General features: G+C 40.3%; 2 protein-coding genes across 3 annotated transcripts; both read right to left on the bottom strand.

Annotated features, from left to right (window-relative positions):
• Positions 1-8,924: 8,924 nt before the first annotated feature.
• htr1aa (5-hydroxytryptamine (serotonin) receptor 1A a) lies at positions 8,925-10,304 on the bottom strand. The gene has a single exon (XM_042422036.1). The coding sequence runs from the start codon at positions 10,302-10,304 to the stop codon at positions 9,024-9,026; it is 1,281 nt and encodes a 426-aa protein (XP_042277970.1). The 3' UTR covers positions 8,925-9,023.
• A 3,154-nt stretch (positions 10,305-13,458) lies between these two features.
• Positions 13,459-16,362, bottom strand: LOC121904180. 2 transcript variants are annotated; one of them, XM_042421775.1, is made up of 3 exons: positions 16,156-16,362; positions 13,936-15,123; positions 13,459-13,688 (listed from the first exon to the last, which is right to left on the bottom strand). In XM_042421775.1, the coding sequence occupies exons 2-3, from the start codon at positions 15,082-15,084 to the stop codon at positions 13,563-13,565; spliced, it is 1,275 nt and encodes a 424-aa protein (XP_042277709.1). In that variant the 5' UTR covers positions 15,085-15,123; positions 16,156-16,362; the 3' UTR covers positions 13,459-13,562. The 2 variants fall into 2 exon arrangements, with proteins under 2 accessions (XP_042277709.1, XP_042277710.1); XM_042421776.1 differs by having other exon boundaries at positions 13,459-13,685.
• Positions 16,363-22,737: the final 6,375 nt, after the last annotated feature.

Below are 22,737 nucleotides of genomic sequence, written 5' to 3'. Positions count from 1 at the left end.
TGAGCACTGAGAAACTTTCCACTTTCAGCAGATGAATGTGAAAACAGCCTTCTAAACATAAATCATTCTGCACAGTGAAGCTCAAACATCCAACTGAAGGAACAAGAAGAAAAGCATATTTTTGAGTGGAGGAGGACTTTAACAATAAAACAGTGAGCAATTGATAGTGAGAAATCATAACTGGAGGGTATATTTTATACCTGAATAAATCCTGCACATCAAAAAAAATGGGCTTAAACACATCTCAAATCTGTCAAGTGGCAAGTGCTGCTTCTTTTGGTTGCAGACTTCTAATTCTGAAATACAATATATTTGAGCTTCATCTCACCAGGAATTATTAAAAAAAACTGAGCTACTGTTTGCTGTACCGTTTTATTGCTTCTTTAATATTTGACAGTGAAGAAGTGCAAATGATCAAACATTTTAATATCAGCAGGTATAGTCTATGTAGTATCTCACTGTCTAAAAGTGAAATTGTAATGTTTCATGCACTTGTAAGTAATAGCAGTGTACTCTATGCTGCCCTGTAAAATGCACTGCCATCAGTTTGTTGAGACAAGAACAGGTTAAGTTTTTTGCCAACAAAGCCCAGTTAGGTGGGAGTAGAACTATCAGTGGCGCTCAGGGGATTGTCTGTGTTTGTTGCATCTGTGCATAAGTGTTTGTGTTTTTGTGAGTGTCCAATTAATGTGTAGATCTTCTGCCAGTGTCAGTATCTTGTTGGCGATTAAGACATCATGACTGAGAGAAAAGACATTGTCTCAGAGGACACAAAACAGCAGGCGCAGAAATGATGTTAATAAAGATTTATGAAGCAGCAATAAAGCCATCGTTACTGAGGGCACAGACGCTTAACTGCCAAAAAGCATGCAAACTGATTAGTGGATATTAGGTAACAGTGACAGAGGGAGGAAATGGAAAATATATATTCAAATTAGATTTTGTCCCTAAAGCAAAAAGCTGATTAAATTATTTTTTTTACTTAGACTGCACATATTTGCAGGACACATGGTGAGATGCTACTAGAATGCATTGCAAGAGTTGGCAGGAGATGAAACGGAGATGATGGGGGCTTTTTTTTGTTAAAGAGTTCATTTTAAGGCAATAGATCTTTCTCTTGGCAACTCGTTTTGCTTGCTGACAGGCACTGGAAGTGATGCAATAAGCCAAGTGATGTTTCCTCTCCAAGATCTCTCTCTCTCTCACTCCGTCTCTTTGTCTCTCGCTGTCTGACTGTAACTCTGTCTCGCTACACCATCAACTAGATGCCAGAGGCAGTAAGGTCCAAATTAAAACCCCTGTTGTTGATTTCATCTTGTTTGAAAGGCAGCCTGCCATTGGGAGAAACACACTCACAGAATGGGCCCATTCCGTTACATCTGACTATAAACTTGAAACTCTGGGAGATACTAGGGAAAATATTGGTTTTCTAGACCCAAATATAATTTTTGGATGTGGAAAAAATCCAATTTGCATTCAGGCTTTGTGCTGTAAATGTTCATAATACATTGCTGTGATGTTGATTGGCTGTTGAAATTTGCTTTGATTTTTCTCTTTTTGTTTTTCAATCAATTTCTGTTTTTTCATCACTTTTATAAATATCTGCATAATGCATTTGTCTTTTCCTACATGTTTAAAGTCACTGCTACAATGTGCATCTTTTTAAGGGCTGTGCTCAACATACTGCAGATTTTAAGTTATAGGAAGATTAAGCAAAAACAATACATTCTTACTGCAACACCACATACAAATATTATGCACTCTTTAATGAAGGCAAGAAATTTTCACTGACAGAAACGACGTAATTAATGCTTTTTTATTTTTAAGTCTGTGAAGTTTTACTGTAGATAACACAGTGCGAGAGGAGAGACAAGCTGCTGATTTCTCTCCGCAGAGGCTCTTCAGAAAGTTTGATGCTTTGTGCACTGGGATGATTCGTCTATCTGCTTTTTCGGACTTTTCAACTACATACAGGATTATACACCTTTTATCTGTCCTGTCTAATTTTGTGAAGCTATATTATGCAAGTAAAAATGCTGTGGTGCAAGCAATTATGCTTTATTTTGTCAAAATGATAGATGGCTTTTGGATTATCATTGCTTTTAAAGTTCAGAAAATGATTAAATACACTCAGTTAGCACAACTCAGCAGCTGCCACAGCCTGACTGTAGATGAAAAGTGCCTTGACATGCAGCTCATCTACTTTAATGGCCTTTAGATAATGGGTCCACAAGACTATGGAAGTAAATTGGAGTTGTGGAGTCTCAATAGCTATTATCTTATATGTGTGTCAGTGGAGAGTTTGGATAATTGTTTTATTAAGATGCTGTAAGAGCTTGAAAAATGGCTGAGGCTGTATGTCCATGACAAGTCTCTCACTTTCTTTCTTGCTGTTGCTCAGGCTCAGAGTCTATACAACTCACAAGACTGGTAAGTAATAAGCCCATCATAACGTTCCTTCACATCACAGATGCATTTAGATTGACAACAGTCATCATCCAGCAGTGGTGACAAACCAGCTGTCTGGTACTTTTAGTGTTCCTGCTGACATTTACCGAATGACAAAATTCTTAATTTGTGTGAACTCATCTTGTCAGTAGATCGACTCAAATAACCTCCTCAAACAAAGCTGAGGAGGCTATTTGAGTACACACCCTCTCCACTTCCCTCTGCCCTTCTTAACACACACATACACACACACACACACACACATAGAAGCACAACTGCAAAGGCTTTGCTGCCACCAGGCAAACTGAGTGGGGCTTGTTTTGTTTTGAGTGGCCTTTGTTTGGACACTGTGTCACACAGTCAGTGTTTGCATTAAACAGTTACAGTGTTTGGTACTCCACCTCATCCACTCTGTGTCTGTCCACATGCATTATCATCAAAGTACTGCACTTTTTAAAAAAAATCTCTGAGTAATCCTGTGAAAAAAAAAGGTTAAAACAAACCAAGCAGCAACAAATGTTTGTCAGTGATTGAAGGAAATGCTGAAGACTTCTTTCAAATTTCGAGAACTGATGTGAAGTGTCTCTCACAGGCTGTAATGCTAATGGCAGTGGGTACAGCAGCGAGACTCTTCATCTATGTTATTTTTTTCAATTGTTTGTGAAAGCAGGTGAGTGGCAGGAAGCATTAGACATTGTTTACTCTCACAGTTTTTCGGTTTGCTGTTGTCCTTGAACGGGTGCTGCCCGCCATCACAGTGATATGTTTGTGTGTGTGTGTGTGTGTGTGTGTGTGTGTGTGTGAGGGAGAGAGAGAGAGGAAAAGAGGCAAGATGTACAAATACTCTCTAATATCCATCAATGTTTTGACAGTACTGTGAATCAGAAATGACATGTCTGTTTCTAAGTAACCTTTCTAATAAAAAATAACCATATCTGAAAACACCCAAACCACCCATTTCTCCACGTCAGAAGGAGTTTTCTGCTGCTCTTCCCACCCTGCCTCTCTCTCAGGCTTGGATGGAGAGAGAGAGAGCCTGTGGCGTGTGATGGGCTGTGGGCTGTGAGATCCTTAAAAAAAGAACTCTGACAGATCAGAAAGACCCTGAAGTAAGAGGGGGGCGAAGTAGAAACATGTGTTGCGCTGAGTGCTCAGTCATATCTATTTCTCTTTGTCTTTGCCTCTCTCCCCTTTCCATCGTCTTTTCAACCTTTTTTCCCCCCGTCTCCTGCTTCTGCTCCTCTTGTTTTATTACATATTTTATGTCTTTACTCTTTACTTCCATGTTGGTCTCTGCTCACCCTCTTACTAACTTCTTCAACTTAATATGCTTCTAACTCTATAAATTGCCCTCTGAACCACACAGTCACACACACACACACACACACACACACTTACCACTTTGCTGCTCAGTTGCCATAGACTCAAACACATCATCACTACCAACTAGGATTGTTTAACATCTTTTTCACTTTCTTTATTGTATAAGACTTATATGAATTAACGCTCTGATTCTGATAAAACCTGGATTGAACCAACTAAATGATTAAAAAAGATGTCAAAATGTTTGGTACCAGCTACAGTCTCGAACATTCAACTGCCACCTTTACAGTTTCTTCTGCTTCCCTTAAAATAGTTGAAATATTCACACTTATTTACCTGCTCAGAATGTTCATTTTTAGACCATGGGTTGTTATTTAAAATAAATAAAGAAATAAACGGTCTGTACCACTCTACAAATGTTCATCACCAGTGTAAAGAAAATATGCAACATTTCTTGTTTTAGTCCATGCTGTTATCTCAAGCAGTTATCTTCCCTTTGAATACAGCCTAAATTCAAAGGTTTATTTTAAAATTTACCTTTGAAACTCACCATTATGACAGGCCTGATTCAGTCTGTTGGACGCAAATGACAGTCCCTTTGAATCAATTATGCTAATTTAGAAATGTGTATATTTAAATACCCTTATTATCCATATTATTACATAATCCTTTTCAGTGTACAGTACCTACTGTATTTATCTAATTGGTGCAGAATGAATAAAGACAGAACAGAGGTAGAGACATAAAGTGAGAAAATATGACAAGAACTAGACAATACCCAACAAAACTCTAAAATAAAAACAAACAAATAAAAACAAAACAGATAATAATAATAGTACAAAAATCACCATACTAATAACAAAAAATATTATAATAATGCCAACCAGTTACTGCTGCTATGGTCAGTTGTTTAGGGCACATGTAGTAAAAAGTAAAGTAAAAAAAAAGTAAATAAATAAAAGAGGAGAGATTAAAAAAAACAAAACAAAACAAAAAAAATGAATCAGCATTGTAGCAGTCTTGGGCACCATCATTGGAATCGGAGGGGCTGTTAGGGCTCAGGTAGAGCTCAGGCAGGTTTGGCCTGTTGGTCACACACTACACATTTAGCTGGTCTGCTTAGGGGCGCACCCTGACCCTTGGGAGGGTGCTGGTTTGTTTGCAGATCATATGATCCGTTTCAGAATCGGCTCCCAAACCATCAATGTGAATGGGGCTCAATGACAATTAAACCGGTCAACTTGTTTTTTTAGGTATTGCTTTGAGTCTTTCTATTGTGATGTACTCAAATAGTAGGTGAAGCCCCTGGGATGCTGAGAGGTTGTGTCTATTTTTCGAGTTGAGTAGAGTGGTTTTCTTGGCAATTGTTAAGGTGATCCAAGTTGGCTGTTCATTGCTGAGGGGCGGTACACCTGAAGAGAGTTCTCCCACGAAAACGAGAGTGAGGTCTTTTTCCCAGTTTTGGATCAGAATGGTGAAATTGTCATCAGTTTTTAACAAAATCTTGTACAGTACATACTAACTGACACTCTTTGCCTTCAGGTACCTTGAATTTCTAAAGTGATCAGTGTTATTTCAGAGTTGTTTGATCAACAGCTTATCTGATCACCTAAAATCTATTACATCCTTTGATTTGTTTAAAGCATTTGACTGTCAAATGTCAAAACTAATTAGCAGCTTTGGAAAAGCTCTCTTACAGATTACTCAATATGGGTGGAGTGCTATCTCAAGAAGTGGGGGAACTATAATGCCTTCAAATTCAAGTGTCTTAGCTTGTCATGAAACTCACAAATGCATTCACCTTCAGTTCATCAGACTCTGTTAAAACAGAACAGCAGTGTTGTAAATGGATGCCTGTGTTTCCATGTTGTTGTATTTTGTCTCTGTGTTTATTGAAAAATCAATAAAACTGTAAATCTAAAAAGAAGTAAATCACATGAGTAGATTTTCTTCTTTTGTCACTTGTGTGTAATGCAGCTTCTGTGGGATCTTTAAAAGAACTGACTCATATGAATGAAAGACATAATGCCAGTTTATTCAATACAATTTAATGTGGCAAGCATTTCATATTGACTGTTTCTTTTCTACGCATCATCTCTAAATATGTCAGTACCGAACGTTAGAGCAGTAGGTTGATGCCACGTGTTTCCATTGAGTGCTGAAAGATTTGTTAAAATGAGAGCTCTGCATTTGCACTTGACAGTTTTTTAACCTACTGTATGCATATTAAATTCTCTATACATCACAGGACCAACCTACCAATTAAAGGCAGAATCTGATACCATTTTCCTTCTGTTTTAGGCCATAGGGCAGTGGAACACATGTAATAAACCCTGTAATCCCCCTGTTAGTGGTACTGTTTTATATAATCTTCCTCTCTTCTCCTCTCCTCTCCTCTCCTCCTCCTCCCCTCCTCCTCCTTTGAAGGGGATGCTCCTGCGTCAGTACTGCACCCACCAACCTTCATTACATTTAAGAATCCCATAGTGAGTGGGATAAATACAGATCCACAAACCAAACCTGTGATATTACAGCACATTTCAAAGCCAGTGAGCTCCTTTGTAATCCCATATATCAAGCTCAATGGTCTTACACACAGAGTGACTCAAAATTGAAAAATATACTGTACCCTACTCATACCACATTCCCTATGCGGCTCTCTCAGCCTGCCATAAACCCATAATTTGACCCATAGGTCACAGGTATGAGATTACTTCTCCCAAAAGCATTTGGAGTGCATTGACGTCCCACTAATGCACCACAGAGCAAAAGTGATCAGATGGAAAAAGGAAACCTGTGGCATGGAGACACACAAGATTTTTATGACTTTTTTAAAAATGTATGTTTATAATTTTTATGTTCCTTTCAGCTCAATTTTCTCCAGGCACAAATTCAAACTTTTTATGACTTGTTGTGGTTTTTTTGGTTCTTTCAAAGCTTTAACATTCTGTTGGACATCACAAATTTAGGTTAGGTTTTTGTATCTAAAATTAGTGCTGGTTGTGTTTTTAATAAGCAAGTAAATTATTTACTTTGTCATGTCGCTACTGTAAATGCAGATTAGGATTGAAGCTAACATTTATTTTCATCCTTGGTTAATCTAGTGATTACTTTCAGGATTAATTGTTTTGTTAGAAAATACTCAAAAACGCCCATTACAATTTAACATCTCACCTCAAGTGTTAATAGAGTCTTAAATGCTTTTTCCCCTCTGTATCATAGACACTAAATGTTCATTTAATTTCAAACAATGATATTACCTCTGAGTATTCTTGGGGGAGGGAAAAGTCATTTCTTCAAATTCAATTAACTTGTATTATATAAAACTATGAGAACCCATCAGGTTGCAGTCACGAAATATACACGCACGCGCGCACACACACCCACCCACACACACACACACACACACACACACATATCTATCTATCTATCTATCTATCTATCTATATATATATGTATATATGTGTGTGTGTGTTAGCTGTGTTATCGATCATTCATTAACTATTAATAAACCTAAATTAATAAAACTAAATTAATAAACACTTTTAAATGCCCTTATATCTGCTTAACAACCACATTAGATGTGTTATGAACCATTTATTTAACAGATTGTTTATATACTGCTTATAAATGCCAAATTGAGTTACTTATTTTTCTAATTAGTCAGGATGCTGTAAAGGCAAAAGCTCAGCCGTATGGGCTGATTTTTCAAAAATGAAAGTTCATCAAAAGTTATTCTTTGTGTTTTCTTCAACATCAGTGCACCCTCCTGTGTGTTAGGCCCTCTTCACAAAGATATGTTTGTATGCACTAGGTGTCATCTTTAAATGATAATGCTGTGTGGCATTCCAGTCTATCCACACTCAGCCAGCCTGCCCACCACTCTGATTGACCCGTGATGTCTTGGGCTTGATATGTTGCCATGACAACGAGCCAAATAGCCGCCCATCTTGTGAAGCATGTAGGTCTCATTGGGGCTTCTTCCTGAAAGCTGTTTATTCCTCCTTCCTCTTTTAATCTCTGACAACCTTATCTTTTTATCTTCTGTAAGTGGATTTGTTTCTGGGATTTGTCTGATAGATGAGAATAGTTACACGGTGAGGAGGTTTTTGCGTTAATGAACATTGTGCTCTGCGGTCTATTTCTATGGGCAACTTACTGCCTTATGGGTTGTTATCAGTATGTTAATGATGTAACAAGCTGTCTAGTCAAACACTGAGTGAGATTATAATCCACAGTGGGTCTGAATGGAATATAGTGCTGTATAATAGTCTCATAAAAATGTCTGATATTCTCCCTTGCTTTTTCTCTCAAGCTCTCTCAGTTGTTGTTGTTTCTTTTCACTCACTCACACACACACACACAAACACACAAACACACACACACATACACACAAGGGGCAATCTAGAAGTCGGAAATAGAGAGATGGGGTAGAGGGGAGAGAGTAAGATATGGGGAGAGTCAGATATAAAACCTTGATAACATATCAGAAATGTAATACTAGCCTCAACTGTAGAGGAAAAATTCCCATCTCCTCTCGCTTTCTATCTGAGATGAATAGAGAATGGACTTTGTTCGATACCCATTTGCTATAAGACCTCAAACACACCATGACCTGGTCACCCCATGTCATCATCATCATCATCATCATCATCATCATCAAAGCAATAAACTGATAAGTTGCTTTCTGCTTTGTTTGCTCAACAACACAGTAAATAATTTATGTTTTATGATGTGTATATGAAGATGTATGATGAGTCAGGTCCCAAATGAAACACTGATGTTTCATAATAGGTCCTGATCTGTTCTTGGCTCATTACTTTTGATTTTCTAAATAAAAATGGACTCATATTTCTCAATGACAAACTTTGATTGCTTTTATTGTTTCAGTGCTACAAAGCTCATGACGTAACGGACGGAAACCCCACGTGTCTCATGATAAAATGCATGGAATCAGCACATGACACGTCTTGCATGGCAATACAACGATGACTGCCGTCTCATATAGGCAATATACTGGAGCTACAACACTAAATAAACATGAGCTTGTACATTAAGAGTTTCTGTCTTGTCTCATTTCATCAGAGGCCAGTGGCCCCACATTTTTTTACACGGTCCTCAAACATAAACCGCAAAGAGACTGTCCCTGAATTAAAGTCTGTGTATTATTTTTTGCTGTTCCATACAGTCAGTGAACATTTCCTGCTGTCCGTTTAATTACTCCAAATGTAGATTAACACAAATGTGTGTGGTTACGGTCTGTGAAATTTGCATTTTATAATCTTCTTGAAAGCACTTTGGAAGTCTTTGTTGAAGTAGGCATATATGATGGGGTTGAGGAGAGAGTTGGAGTAACCCAGCCAGTTTATGACTGCGCCCAGCCAGTCGGGCATGTAGCAGCTCTCTGCACAGAAAGGCAGCACTAGTGCGACGATGAAAAAGGGGAGCCAGCAGAAGATGAAAGTTCCCATGATGATCCCCAGTGTTTTAACCGTTTTGCGTTCCCTGGCCAGCGCGATCTTTCTCTTCGCTCCCGAGTTCTTTTCATTCATGTTTTCGTGGCCATGCGATGACTGTGGGGTGTTGGGCAGTGGCAGGTGGGTCTTTGAGTTGCTGATAACTTCTATGATCTCCAGCGACTCGCCCTCCTCTCCATGCTTCACCGCGCCGTTTACGCACGGAGAGCTGGGTTTGGACTCGTCGCTGCGCTTCCAGCCTTTGCCTCCAGCCTCCCCGTTTGTTTTCTTGTGGAAGATCGCCGGAGACACAGTCAAACACTTGTCTGATACTTTTGCTGTCTCTGTTTTCTTGACCGTCTTCCGAATCCGAAACCGTGCAGCCTTGAATATTCGCCCGTACAGGACCAACATGAGGATAAGAGGGATGTAGAAAGCCCCAAATGTGGAGTAGATGGTGTAGCCCGGGTCCTGGCTGATGATGCAGGCGTCGGGGTTCGCTCTGTCTTCGGCGCTTCTCCAGCCTAACATAGGCGGAATAGAGATGGAGAAACCAATTAGCCAAGTCACGCTAATCAAGATTGCAGCTCGCCTTGGCGTCCGTTTATTTACATAGTCAATGGGGTCTGTTATGGCCCAGTACCTGTCCAAGGCAATTGCGCACAGATGCAGGATGGATGATGTGCAACACAGTACATCCAGAGAGATGAATAAATCACAGATTTCCTGCCCCAGTGTCCACTTGTTCAAAACCTGGTAGAGGGCCGCCATTGGCAGAACCAGCACCGACACCATGAGGTCTGTCACGGCCAGGGATCCGATCAGATAGTTAGCCACATTCTGGAGAGATCTCTCCAGGGCGATGGCTGCCACGACGCACGCGTTGCCAAATATGGAGCAGAGGATGAGGGCCCCCAGGAACAGAGAGGTGATGATCTGGTAACTCAGCAGCAGATCTGGCAGAGACCCACTCCCCGTGCCATTCTCACCCCCGTCCCAGTCGGCAACCACGTCCACACCGGCAGGGTAACCGCTGGTCGCGTTGCTGTCGTTGCTGTTTGTTGCTATAAAATCCATAATTCGACCACACCACAACTTTTCCAACAGTGGGGGACACTCAGCTGGACAGATAAGCAGGACACAGTCAGCCGTTCAGACTGCTGCTGCTGTGCGTTTTACCGGGGTCCATTGGAGTTACCGGGTTCGTGCCGTCGCTCTCAGGACGCATGACGCAGACGTGTTTGTGTGTGTGTGTGTATGTGTGTGTGAGGGGGTTGTATGTGTTTTAGCCCGTGAGTGTTGACAGTCGGGTGCGCTCACTGGTACTGCGAATCATCTGAGCTTGGTGACGCCGTGAATTCATTTATACCAGCAGCTTTGGGTACGTCAGACTGCGAGGAGGTCGCCCTGGAGTTTTATGCCCATACTCTCCTTGTTGCTCCGTTTTTCACTGCAGATAGCCGATGAGGGTGCGAGCTCTCCTCTCCTTTTCTCCCTCTTTTATTTTACTTTTTAGACTCCCAAAGTATGGCCTTTTGTGGATACTTTTTTTTACTTTAGGCGCCAGAGGGTAGGTGTTAATCAAGACTGATAAACTGATTAATTACAAAAATATTAAGATAGCAAGAAAATCTGTCGGCGGGCTACTGAAGGTGGACATAATAACCGAACAAGTATTTTAATCTTTCATCACTTCAACAGCACTTTTCGTTTAAACCGGCTTAATCTGAAACTGTTATTTATTGATGTCAACTTTATTGAAGATAAACTGTAAAACAAGTACAGACTGAGTGCTGAAAGGCGAAACTTTACATTTTGAGCCGGGATAGAGAGAAAGGTAAAATATCCAGAGCATTGAAGGCGAAAGGTAGTTTCAGGACCAGGGACAGCGCTGAGACAGTTCATAGAGGAGAGCTGCTGCCATCTGCTGTCCACAGCCGGTGCTGAACCAAATGATGGACTGTTCAATCAGTACTTTGAGTTTGAGGCACAATAAAATACGAGGCTCCGGTTGAGTTGGGAGAGTATGGAGGATAATAGAAAAAAAACGATCATTATATTTTAGTACTGCGGATAATTAGGTCATAAATAAATATTTTTTAAGACAGGAAACTCAAAAGGAAAATTTGATATGGAGAGGAAGAATATGCTAAAGATTGTAAAATGGACGAATGGACAATGAAGTGAAATTTGAACTCCTGAAAAGGGAGATAGAAAAGCTGAAATGTAAATGCTAAACGTAAAAGTTTAAATGGCAAACTTTATACTGAAATGTGTGATGGGAAAGGAAAACAAAACAAAATCATATCTCAAAAATAAAGGGAAAATAAGGTATGGAGTTATATTTTTGTTTTCAAGTTGTTTGTAAATGAGAAGTGTTCACAATAATTTCCACTTACCTTTTTCTCTGACACATTTAATTATGGCCTGATTATCCTGATTTTAATCATACTGTATAGGTAAATAAACTGTCATCTTTCAGAAAACTCAGACAGCAACAGCGACTATGTAGAAAATCAGCAGGACTAAGGCCACATAGTGGTGGTGATGGTTGGACAGGTTAACATCCCGTCCTGCAATCGAACACAACGCTGTCTTGTTTTCCAGTGTGTTTTTCAGACTCTCTCCCTGTTTGACATATCCAGGCTACCAGCATGTCTTCTTCTGTGGTCTTTGATCGGTCACAACGGGCAAAGCAGGACTCAGGTACTATCATGCTACTACTACTAGAGAACTCACTAGCTCTCTATCATGCCAGTCAGTCTGTTCAACTGTTTGGCCCAGACAAGCAAATTTCTGCACTGTGAATATTCCTGCTCACCAGAAGATGAACCCTTTAGATTTTAATGACCCCATGATCTTTCTGCTAGTGGCACCCTCAGGACAAGCTTAACTAGCTCCACTAAGGCTCTAAGAATAGCTAAATCAGATTTGGAAACAGCAGTTGACAAAAGAGTCTCAACACAAGATTAATTTACCGGCTGGCTTGTTCTGAAGCTTTTGGCTGTATTACAGTTTACAAATCAAGCAGAAAGTGGAGCTTGAGTTTCATATTATGGCTGTAATGAACACTGTAGGGGATGCTAGCAGGACTTAACACTTTTGGGTGCAACGCACTGGAGGAATCAGAATTGATGCACTTCAACTTGTCAGGATATGACAATGTACAGTTTCACAACATTTCTACATTTTCTGTTCATCTTACTAGAAGGCAAACTAGGAAGTCATTTTTAATTAGTCAAGCTTGCTGTTTTTTATTGTTCTGAGTGTTGTGGGCCTTTTATCAGAGAGATTTTAAGATCTGCCCAGCCCTGTGTATTTGTGGTTTTGATGGTGTTTATGTAATGAAATACTTTAGGGAATAGTAACATTTTTTAAGCATCTGCTCAGAGTTGTATCGTTCTGATGGTATGAGTGTGCTTTATCATTCAAAGTGGATTCACTGATTAAACTAATAAAATACAAGTAAATGGCTTACTCCTTTACTGTACCACTTCTTCTGTCTGCATGATGCACTCCATTTGTATTATAGGAATCTAGGAACTTCAGACTGGTTTTTTAAAAACATACAAAGTCATGTTCCTTTTCATCCTTATCATGTAAGTGTCAAACAAACTATTAGAACCATCAATATTCAAGTACTCATTTAGAAAAGCAGATGAAACACACACACAAAAAAAAAACACAACACAGTTAATATCCAAATAAAATAATATTGCAGTAGGTTACAGTGCCAGCAACTGTAATGCCCTGAATGGTCAGGGGGAGAGAAAGAGAGGGAGAGGATAGGGGATGGGGGAGAGAGAAAGGGGGAGGGGATAGGGGGTGGGGGAGAGAAAGTAAGGGAGGGGTTGGGGGGAGGGAAAGAGGGGGAGGGGATGGGGGTGGGGGAGAAAAATAAGGGGAGGGGAAGGGGGGAGGGAAAGAGGGGATCGGGGGTGGGGGAGAGAAGGAGGGTGAAAGGGGGGGAAAGGGGAGAGAAAAAAGGGAGAAGTAGACAGAAAGAGTAAAGTAAAAGTAAAATAGAAGGGGAGAGAAGGAGGGTGAAAGGGGGGGAAAGGGGAGAGAAAAAAGGGAGAAGTAGACAGAAAGAGTAAAGTAAAAGTAAAATAGAAGGGGAGAGAAGGAGGGTGAAAAGGGGGGAAAGGGGAGAGAAAAAAGGGAGAAGTAGACAGAAAGAGTAAAGTAAAAGTAAAATAGAAGGGGAGAGAAGGAGGGTGAAAGGGGGGGAAAGGGGAGAGAAAAAAGGGAGAAGTAGACAGAAAGAGTAAAGTAAAAGTAAAATAGAAGGGGAGGGAGGGGGTTGATCAGGCCAGCTGATCCTGATTCTGGTCTTTAATCTGTAAGGCAATGGCTGCTTGTTGAACTGGAGTGCAACAGCCGCATCAACACAGGACGCTGTTTAGTTTGTTTCTCAGTAGAAGCCCTCTTGTTCTGCTCCTCGTTCTTTATCTTCTTCTTCTTTTGGGGAAGAAATAAAAAGAACAAACCAGGTCAGTACAGAAGTACAAATAAATGCCTACAGTTCAACAAAAAGATGACAATCAGGTAATTTTTTTCCAGTATAGGCTTGCTGTTTGGTCCAGAAGAGGTTTCATGGCTTCAAAACTCATGAAGAAGTGTAAAATGTTATCTGGTTGGATCTGGTCTATTCTGGTGTACTTTTAAAGTGTCACTCATTAGAACTTTCATGTAAATGCATCCTCACCTTTGAGAAGATGCTGCGGAAGAGGCTGAAGAGCCCTTTGCTCTTACTAGCCTTGGTCTCCGCCACATAATCTTGGTTGTTGCTCAGACACTTGGACGCAGGCTGAGACTGGTCCACAGAGATCTGGCTAAAGGTTTCCTCTTCCTCATCTTCATCGCCAAAGTCACTGGACTGAGAAGAAGTTCTCGTCTCATCTGTGGACTCATCAGTCGTAATTTCAACCACCTGATGATCTGGTTTAATAAAGCTAGTAGAAGACAGAGATGAAACAATGTCTTCTGGTGCCACGTCCTTGTCCTCCACATAGTCCTCCAACTCTAGCGGACCGGACAACCATCCTCCTATGCCTCTAGATGTCAAGTCAGTGCTGCCTGACATGCCTGCCTTAACCAAATGTTCCTCTGGAGCTGGGTGAATCCTCTTCTTCCGCCATAGTGACCTCTTCATCTTGTGGTTAAATTGTCTTGCCAGTGCCTCCTCTTTATTGTGAGAATGGAAACCATTCTGTGTCTGAATCCTTCTCTTCACTGTAGTGCCTCGTCCTGTGATGAAAGATTTCATGGTTACCATGGCTCCCTCCAAAGCCTTCTTGGCTGTTTTGTCGTCTGACACCTGGCAGCTGGCAGCAGTAGTGACGCTGAAGGATCCTCCATCCATAGAGGGTTGTATGGTCATGGATAGGACAGAGTTGACCTGATCAATGACCTCTCCAGCTAGTTGCAAGTTTGCTGCTGCTGCTTTTTTGTCGTCCTGTGTGAATACAGGATATCCATCATGTCCTGCAGGTCCTGAAGGCAAAGCCCTCAGAACCTCATAATGAGAGTCTCTGGCCTGGCGACTTGAGACAGCGCTGGAGACAGGCCTTGTGCTCTCTTCTGACCTGATGGACAGTCTGGAGCTTGACTCTATCTCAGTCTCATCTTCCTCATCTTCATAAGATGGTGTGATCACTTCTGAGATTTCAGAGTCAGTGCGGGAACCCCAAGTGGTATATGTTGATATGCTCTCCCCACTGAGTGAACACCATGAGGAGGCGTATGATGTTGCACTCTCCTCACTGATGGCTGACGGGGGACGAGGGAGGGTGAACTCTTCGTCCTCCCAAATGTCGTCACAATTCATCAGATCATCAAGATTTTCAACATCCATGTTCTCTGCTTCTTTGTCCTTTATATTTGAATCAGGAATCTAGTGGAGAAACACAAACTTTGAACTACAAGCAGTGGTGGAAGATGTATTCAAACCCTTTCCTTCAAAAGAGGTATAATTTTAAATTTCTTCATAACAATAAAAACAATGCCAACTACAATGAAAAATCTCTTCAAATTATGAAAATGTAAATGAAAACCAAATTTACTCTGATTTCAATTAGATACAATTTCAACTATCTAAGCAGTCCAATAAATTAACAGATCTAAATCCACTAAACTAAGATGGGTTTATACAACATGCAATTTTTAGTCAAGATAACTTTTGGTGTTTTTTTTTTTTTTTTTTTTGGTAACTTTTGTAATTGTTGACTTAACCTAAAAAAAAAATGAGGCAGCCTTTTAGTCTTAAATTTTATGCTGAAACTACTAAGTTACATTTTACAGTGCATTGTTGTCTATTGTAATATGTTCTATAGTACTGCAAAGAATGCATACTGTATGATAATTTGTCAGCTCTTTCTATATTGATGTAAACTTACTCAAATTAAAGCTGAGACTTGGCACTTTAATGTAGTATCCATTACTTTATTTCAAATTGAATGTGCTGAAGCACAGGGCTTGTAGAACAAAAATGGGCAACTATCCAAACACTTACTGTCTGGACTGTATGTACATAATTGTGTAATATTAATGCTTTCATCGAGGCACCAGCATTGGCACAACATTATGAAGCTGGGCATAAAAAACTTATCACCAAAAAGCATTTTTATTGATACTGATTTGAAGATTTTTTAGGTAATTATGCAATTAAATATGTAGCTTTACTGTTGTTCTTTTGGATTAATTTATCTGTGATGTAGTTTGTTCAGGTATTATGGCTGAACATTTTTCATCTTGTCTCTTTGTAAAGCAGGATGAACAGAAACTCCCTGTCCTCCAGCTCCCACTGAGAAAATTCACTCTCTGCTGCTGCTTCACAGAATTTTCTCAGTTAAAAACCTCTTCATCACCTTATTTTACATTTTCAAATCGTGCAAATGAATATCTAAACGTTTACTAACTTACTTACCAGTCTGTCTTCAGAAATCTTCAGTAGAACTGAGTGTACTTTTTGTCTTTGTCTTTCTTTCCTCCTCCTCTTAATGACTTCTCTTTCTTGCAGTTTTCCTCACTTTGAGTGGTGTGTTTTGCTCTTTCAGTTAACTGTTTGTAGTTTCGTGCAGATAAATAACTCACTGGTGTTCACTGTGGAGAATAGGTCTGAAATGAACTGAACTGTGAATGTCTTCTGTGTCACTGTGAAGGATAGAACACTTACACTGTGAGGTCATAGAATGCTCTAATAGAATGTAGGAATAGTTATGCACAGTAATGTGTGTGTGTGTGTGCGTGTGTGTGTGTGTGTGTGTGTGTGTGTATGTGTGTGTGTGTGTGTGTGTGTGTGTGTGTGTGTGTGTGTGTGTGTGTGTGTGTACCAAGAGATATAGAGCAGAGAGAGACCACTGGTTTGTCAATGTCACAGAGAAACTATGAATTTTGCAGGACATGCAAAAACTTATTATCAATTGAAAGCAATAAGCCACAGATGCAGTGCCACCCCCTCCCAAGAACATGTAATAATAATAATAATAATAATAATAATAATAATAATAATAATAATAATAATAATAATAATAATAATAATAATAATTCAATAATCAGAAAATGTATTTTGTAATGTATAGCCTTTAATAAATTTGATTTGAGTTCAAACAAGTGAGAGTGAAACATTTGTTATACTGTCTAAGAGAAAAAAGTAGCATAGAATATGTATAATTTTAAAAATATTATTATTCAACATCATTATTATTATTCAACAATGTACAAACAGTACCAAAATACATGAAACATGAAAAAAATATAATTTCAAAGCCAGATGAGTTTTTAGAAGTGATTTGGAGCCTGAACTTCTAGTATATTCTAAAGCTTGGCGCAAGGGCCCCATAGAGCCAAAGGCATGGACTTTAGGCTTTAGGTTTGTTTATTTGTTTGTTCTATTTAAATCACTGATTGTTGCTTCTGCCAAATATATTGTGGAATCATCGGCAAACGATGAAGCACGTCCCTCTTTTTAATACTAGAGGAAGATCATTAGTGAAAATTGTGAACAGGAGCGGCCTAAGACAACTTCCTTGAGACACTCCATGTTTCACATATTTGACCTCTCAGTAACGTCCATTGAAGTACACCATTTGCCTTCAATATTCCTTTAATAACAATATAATAATACGTTTGAATAATAATAAATTTGAACATTTTGTAGGATTGTGTAAATTGTGTCGACGCAAATAAGGATGAAAATTAACATTTTATCAAGACCAACAAAATTATACTGTAAAATGTAAAAAATACTCAGTGGTTATAATGTCTTTAAACATTTCAACCCCCCACATAAATCACAGGATTGAGCAAATCTCATGTTAACTTAACTCTAAACCTAACCTAAAGTATACTGAGAATTACTGAGAATCTCTTGCTCTTCCTCCATATATGCTCTATTTAGGAACAATGAATCAACCTGTCTGAGCAAAGCACCATTAAACAGGTTATCCTGACATTTTCTTTGGGTCTGGGAGTTTCTGAAGTACAAGTACACTGGAAGACTTTGACAACGATGCACCAGCAGAAACTGAAAATCAGGCATTTCATAAAGGAAATTTAAGAGGAACTATATTTTTTGTGACAGCTACATGCACACACATAACCACTCACTCTGTGCTCTGCCTATCAACCCGAGAGTGAAAAAAGCTGACACCATGGTAGTAGATGTGAGAAAAAAAGGTGGCTCTGGTTTTTTCACCTTATTTTTGTGTGTTCAGTGGTTGCATAGCAATGTGTTTTCTACACACAGAACAATAGTGAGGCCATGAACAGTGCACCTATTGTAATGGGGCTCACCAGGGGGACTTTGTCTTTGTCAACAGTGTGGAATGTCCCAGGGGGCTAACAGGGGCAGGATAGGCCAGACCAGAGGACTGCACTGCTCACCTCCTCTACACTGGAACAGTCCCTCTAACTCTTGGAAAAATAGCGTAAACCTATACATCAAGAAGGAGTGGGAGGCAGAGAGAAGACTGAGGGAAGGATGATAGGGGAAAGACCAGGCTAGCTGGTTGAAATTACATCAGATGTGCTCCAGTGGTCACTGAGGGGCTTAAAAGCGCTGTCATGAGCTCCCGTGTGGGAGCCACTGGTGTATATGGCTCGAGCAGAGTTGGGGAAAATGGAACTGACGATGCCGGTGAAGAGGACAGTAACCGTGAGACTGACACCCTACACTTGAGGATAGGGAAGCCTCGGCGGAGGAATGCAAATCCAGTGGGAGAAGGAAGGACGATCAGTGTGGAGCAACTGGTGAGACCTGCCCTACCTGGGAGGAAAGCACACAGAAAGACCTGCAGTGAGGACAACAGAAGAAGATGGACAGAGGGAAACCAAGACAGAGATGAAGAAAGACAGAGAGTTGAACATGTAGGAGGCAGGGAGAACGGCAGGGAGAGAGGAAAACATAGACCCAGAAAGACTGAGAGAACTGAGACACATGGAGATGGAGCCCGGGACAGAGAGGGAGGAGGCAGTATGGACAGTTTGTCTAGCAGTAATTCTGATAACCATTTAAATAGTACAGTGGAAACTGCAGGGGGATCAAACAACTTGCAGAGAGGACATTTGTGTCCTAGACCTCACAGCACTGTCTGCTCCCGGATCAGTGCTGCCAATTTAAATCCCCAGCCCCCTCGACCAGCTGTGAGAACTGTATCTCCTTCTCTCCCCCAGCCTGCCATCCAAACCAGATACACACCTCTATCACCTCAGAGACTTTCATCCAGGACAGCTGCAGGGGACCTACATCGTTCCGCACCTAGCTCATCCAGAGATCCAGATCCATTCTGGGTAGAAGTGAGGACAGGTGCGGGGGTCACACGGCCATCACAAATCCATCAGACTCAGACACACATCCCTTCTCTTACCAGCTTGGACCTAGGAGAAGAAGAAGAGGATGAGGCAGAGGAGGATGAGGAAGACGAGGAAGTGGAGGACGGCGAGGAAGGGGGCAGTGGCGTGATGGAAGTGGCAAATCAAACCTTGACCCCAGCTGTGCTGCTGCCGTCTGTTCCTTTTGGGGAGAGGAGGATGAGTAAAAGAGAGAAGAACAGGATTAGGTGTCTGAGGAGGAGGCAGAGGAGGAAGGAGAGATGGAGACAAAGTCAACTGCAGGAGAGCAGACAGGTGAATGACACAATTACCTGAGCTGTCAATATGACAATCAATTGTAGTGAATCATTGAAACAGAGAGAAGTGGGAGTGATTATCTCCTGAATTTTTTATCATATCTGACTTCTTCATGTGCAGTATTTATCAGTTTGCTTTGAGTATGATACTTCACATTGATTAAGTAAAAATGTGACTACTACCACAGATCTTCTATTTAATAATTCCCTGACTGTTAGAGAATAAGTGGACACAGCAAACTCTAAAGTTTCTCAAGTGATGGCCTGAGATAGTCTGGCATTTCAGACAGTTTCAGCCTTAAATAACCTAACTGATCCACTTAAAGGTCTATTTACATTTTAAGATGGCTAATGCAAAAAAGGAAGTAAAGGCTTGTGTGTGTATGCGGTATAATACAATAGTTACAAAAATCAGAATTAAATATTTGTCCACATTTATATGACTGTGTGTGGCTACATGTGTATTTGTGTGTGTGTGTCTGTGTGTGTTAATTTCATCTAGATTCTGACTCTCGACAGCCCTATCAGCACCCAGCTCATCTCAATAGCCATTGTCTGTGCAGTTTAAAGTGGGGTTACATCTGAATTAGTTGCATGATGAGGCTTGGGCGAAGAGCCCTTCAAAACCAGCCAGACAAAAGAGCAGATTCCATTTTGATTGGCTGCTGCAGATCTCCTGTCACGTTGGTGGACTGAAATTATTCTGACGGCTGATTTAGAGAAAGCTGAATAGAATCAGTTGCTTTGAAACAGAGAATATTCATTTCCTAATTCTGTGCCCTCCCGCTGATTATATATTTTTTAGTTAGCATATTCCTGTCTCCCTCCAATTGAAGTTGGTATGTACTGTACATGTTAAACCAAGATGCAGATACCTAGTATCTGGCCCAAGCAGATATACTTATGTCCATTATTTTTTGATGATTTCTGTGGAAGCAAGTAAATTATATTTGCTAGCATGAGAAAAATACATGAAAGGTTTTCAGATAGGCTACTTCCACTGGGGCCAGTAGGTGATTAGTTTAGTTTAGCATAAAGACTGGAAGCGGGGGAAAACAGCAAGTTTGGCTTCATCCAAAGTTCAAAAATATGCCTATCAACACCTCTAAAGCTTGATAATTAACATGTTGTATCTTGTTTGTTTAATCAGTAAACAAACAGATATGTAAATGTGACATGTTATGGTTTTACAGGGAGTTACTTGCTGTAATAATTTCTTGGTGAGCAGCGGCTCAGTGCCTGGCAGCCTCATGGTGATAGCAAGACTCCAGGAACATTGCCCTTGGCCCAACCACAACTTTTCATTCTTTTTGCATATGAATTAAACAAATGGGTTTATTAATGAGCTTTAATGGTGCGGGTATATACTTGAACTATGGAGAGTGCCAGGCTACTTGTTTCCCCCCTGCCTCCAGTCTTTAAACTAAGCTAAGCTAATTGCCTTCTGGCTCCAGCTCCATAGATAATGCACACACATGAGAGTGGTATCGATTTTCTTATCTAACTCTCGGGGAAAAAAAGCAAATAAGTGTATTTCCAAAATGTCTAATGATTCCCACAAAGTATTATTTATTCAGAGGAAATTGCTTGTATTTATCATAATTAAGGCTTATTGAGTTTGCATGCTCTTTTCTTGGCTCTATCCAACTTGTACATTTGCACAGTTACACTCATTCTCACATGCTATTAGCCGTTGAGCAACTCCATTGCAGCACTTGGGACTTAAGGAGACTGTGTACCAACAACAGTTTTTCTTATTCACCGTCTCAAAATGTTTTCAGTGTTTTTAGGATTTGAACTCACAAAACCTGGTTTAGATTCTGGATATGAATTTCACAATTTTTTTCGAAGTGATGATTTATTTATTTATTCCCACTCCTGAATTGCCCCAGATTTTACTGCAACCATGATAGTTTTAGCCCCTTTGCTAGAGGCTTGTGTAATTCTTATGCACAATGTCATACCGTACCTTTCACATACAGTATCCCAAAGGTCAAAGCAGGTGTTATTGTCATCCAGTTTCCTACAGGAAGTGGTTACATCCTGAGAGGCACTGTTGAATTGTTCAGTTATTTTTTATCTAGCTGCTTTAATTGCTGCCGTGCAGTAGCTGAAGTGTGATTTTAGTTGCAGCATGTAGTTTGAAGTGACAAACCACATTTTTTTCAGTTTAGTGTTGGAGTCGCTCTATTCGTGGAATCAAGATATCTTAAGGTATTTAAGGTGGTGAAGTTGACAAGAATGTCAACTAAAAGCATTCATTTATTAGTTTAAACTTTAGTTGTGTACACATTTACCAACGTAACCAAGACAAAGCTGCCATGTTACACTGCATGTTGCCAGGGAAGAGCCTCTGTGCCAACGATTATGTTGGAGCTGCGTGTTCTGTGTTCTCTCCACTCTGTTAATGACACACCATGGGAAGCAGGGCCGGTACTACAGGGAAGTCCCTGGAGCTCCCCCTGGGTGAGAAAGTGGTAATTACTCTGGAAGCACCCCTAGGATTTTTCAAGACTGGAGCTTCAGGCATCAATCCCTGGGGGTCTTTCAACACAGGTCTGAGGAGGAGGTGGGGGACTTGAGGGGCCCCAGATACTGTTCTCAAAATGAGTTTTGGTACATCCTCTCATATGAGTTATAGTTGGAAATGGGAAACTGGGTGTGAATTTCGGTGCAGAAGCACTTGGGAGGGAGGGCAAGTTGACTGCTGAGGAAATGAGGGGAATTTGAACAGCAGAGGTGGCAGAAGTATTGTGCTGTATGAAATGAAAGGATTCAAGCTAGACTGAAAATAACAGAGGACTGGCCATGTGCAGCGTAAGCAAAATCTTACAGAATTGTGAAAGTATGAGTCATACTGTGCCTTACTGTCATACTGTGTGAAAAACTTCAATAGATTGCCCAAGAACAACAATATTCTACCGGAAGAGATACTAAACACTTTCTCTGTTGCCTGTGAAGTGAATGGAGTTTGAATTAGAGCCAGTGTCTGGGTCAAATTGCTCTCTCTAATAATGTTTATACTTTACAGTAAGATGTGAGAAAATGTAAGAGGTAGACATTTTGCTCTGCTGAACTAAATCCTGACACTCTCATGTCCTCACACATATTATAATGCTGTGCAGGTGGATGTCAAATACGTTTACACTCATTGTGTATTAAAGAGGAGAGTATATTAAACAAATCTCAAGAGGATGCAAAAAGAAGACATTTTCACATATATTTATTCCCCGCTGGTGCGATGACATCTTGTAGTGATAATGTATGTTCAAAACCTCATCTGCGGAGGGTCAAATCTCTGGTTTGCTCTTCTTTATTCCTTCACTTGATGCAGACCAAGATACTCCACCTGTCTGAGAAGCTCTTTCCATGTATGACCC

This window comes from Thunnus maccoyii, chromosome 9 (assembly GCF_910596095.1).
Source record: "Thunnus maccoyii chromosome 9, fThuMac1.1, whole genome shotgun sequence".
Classification (NCBI taxonomy): domain Eukaryota; kingdom Metazoa; phylum Chordata; class Actinopteri; order Scombriformes; family Scombridae; genus Thunnus; species Thunnus maccoyii.
The sequence above is the reverse complement of the archived record's forward strand: the minus strand, read 5'-3'. Positions and strand labels throughout refer to the sequence as shown.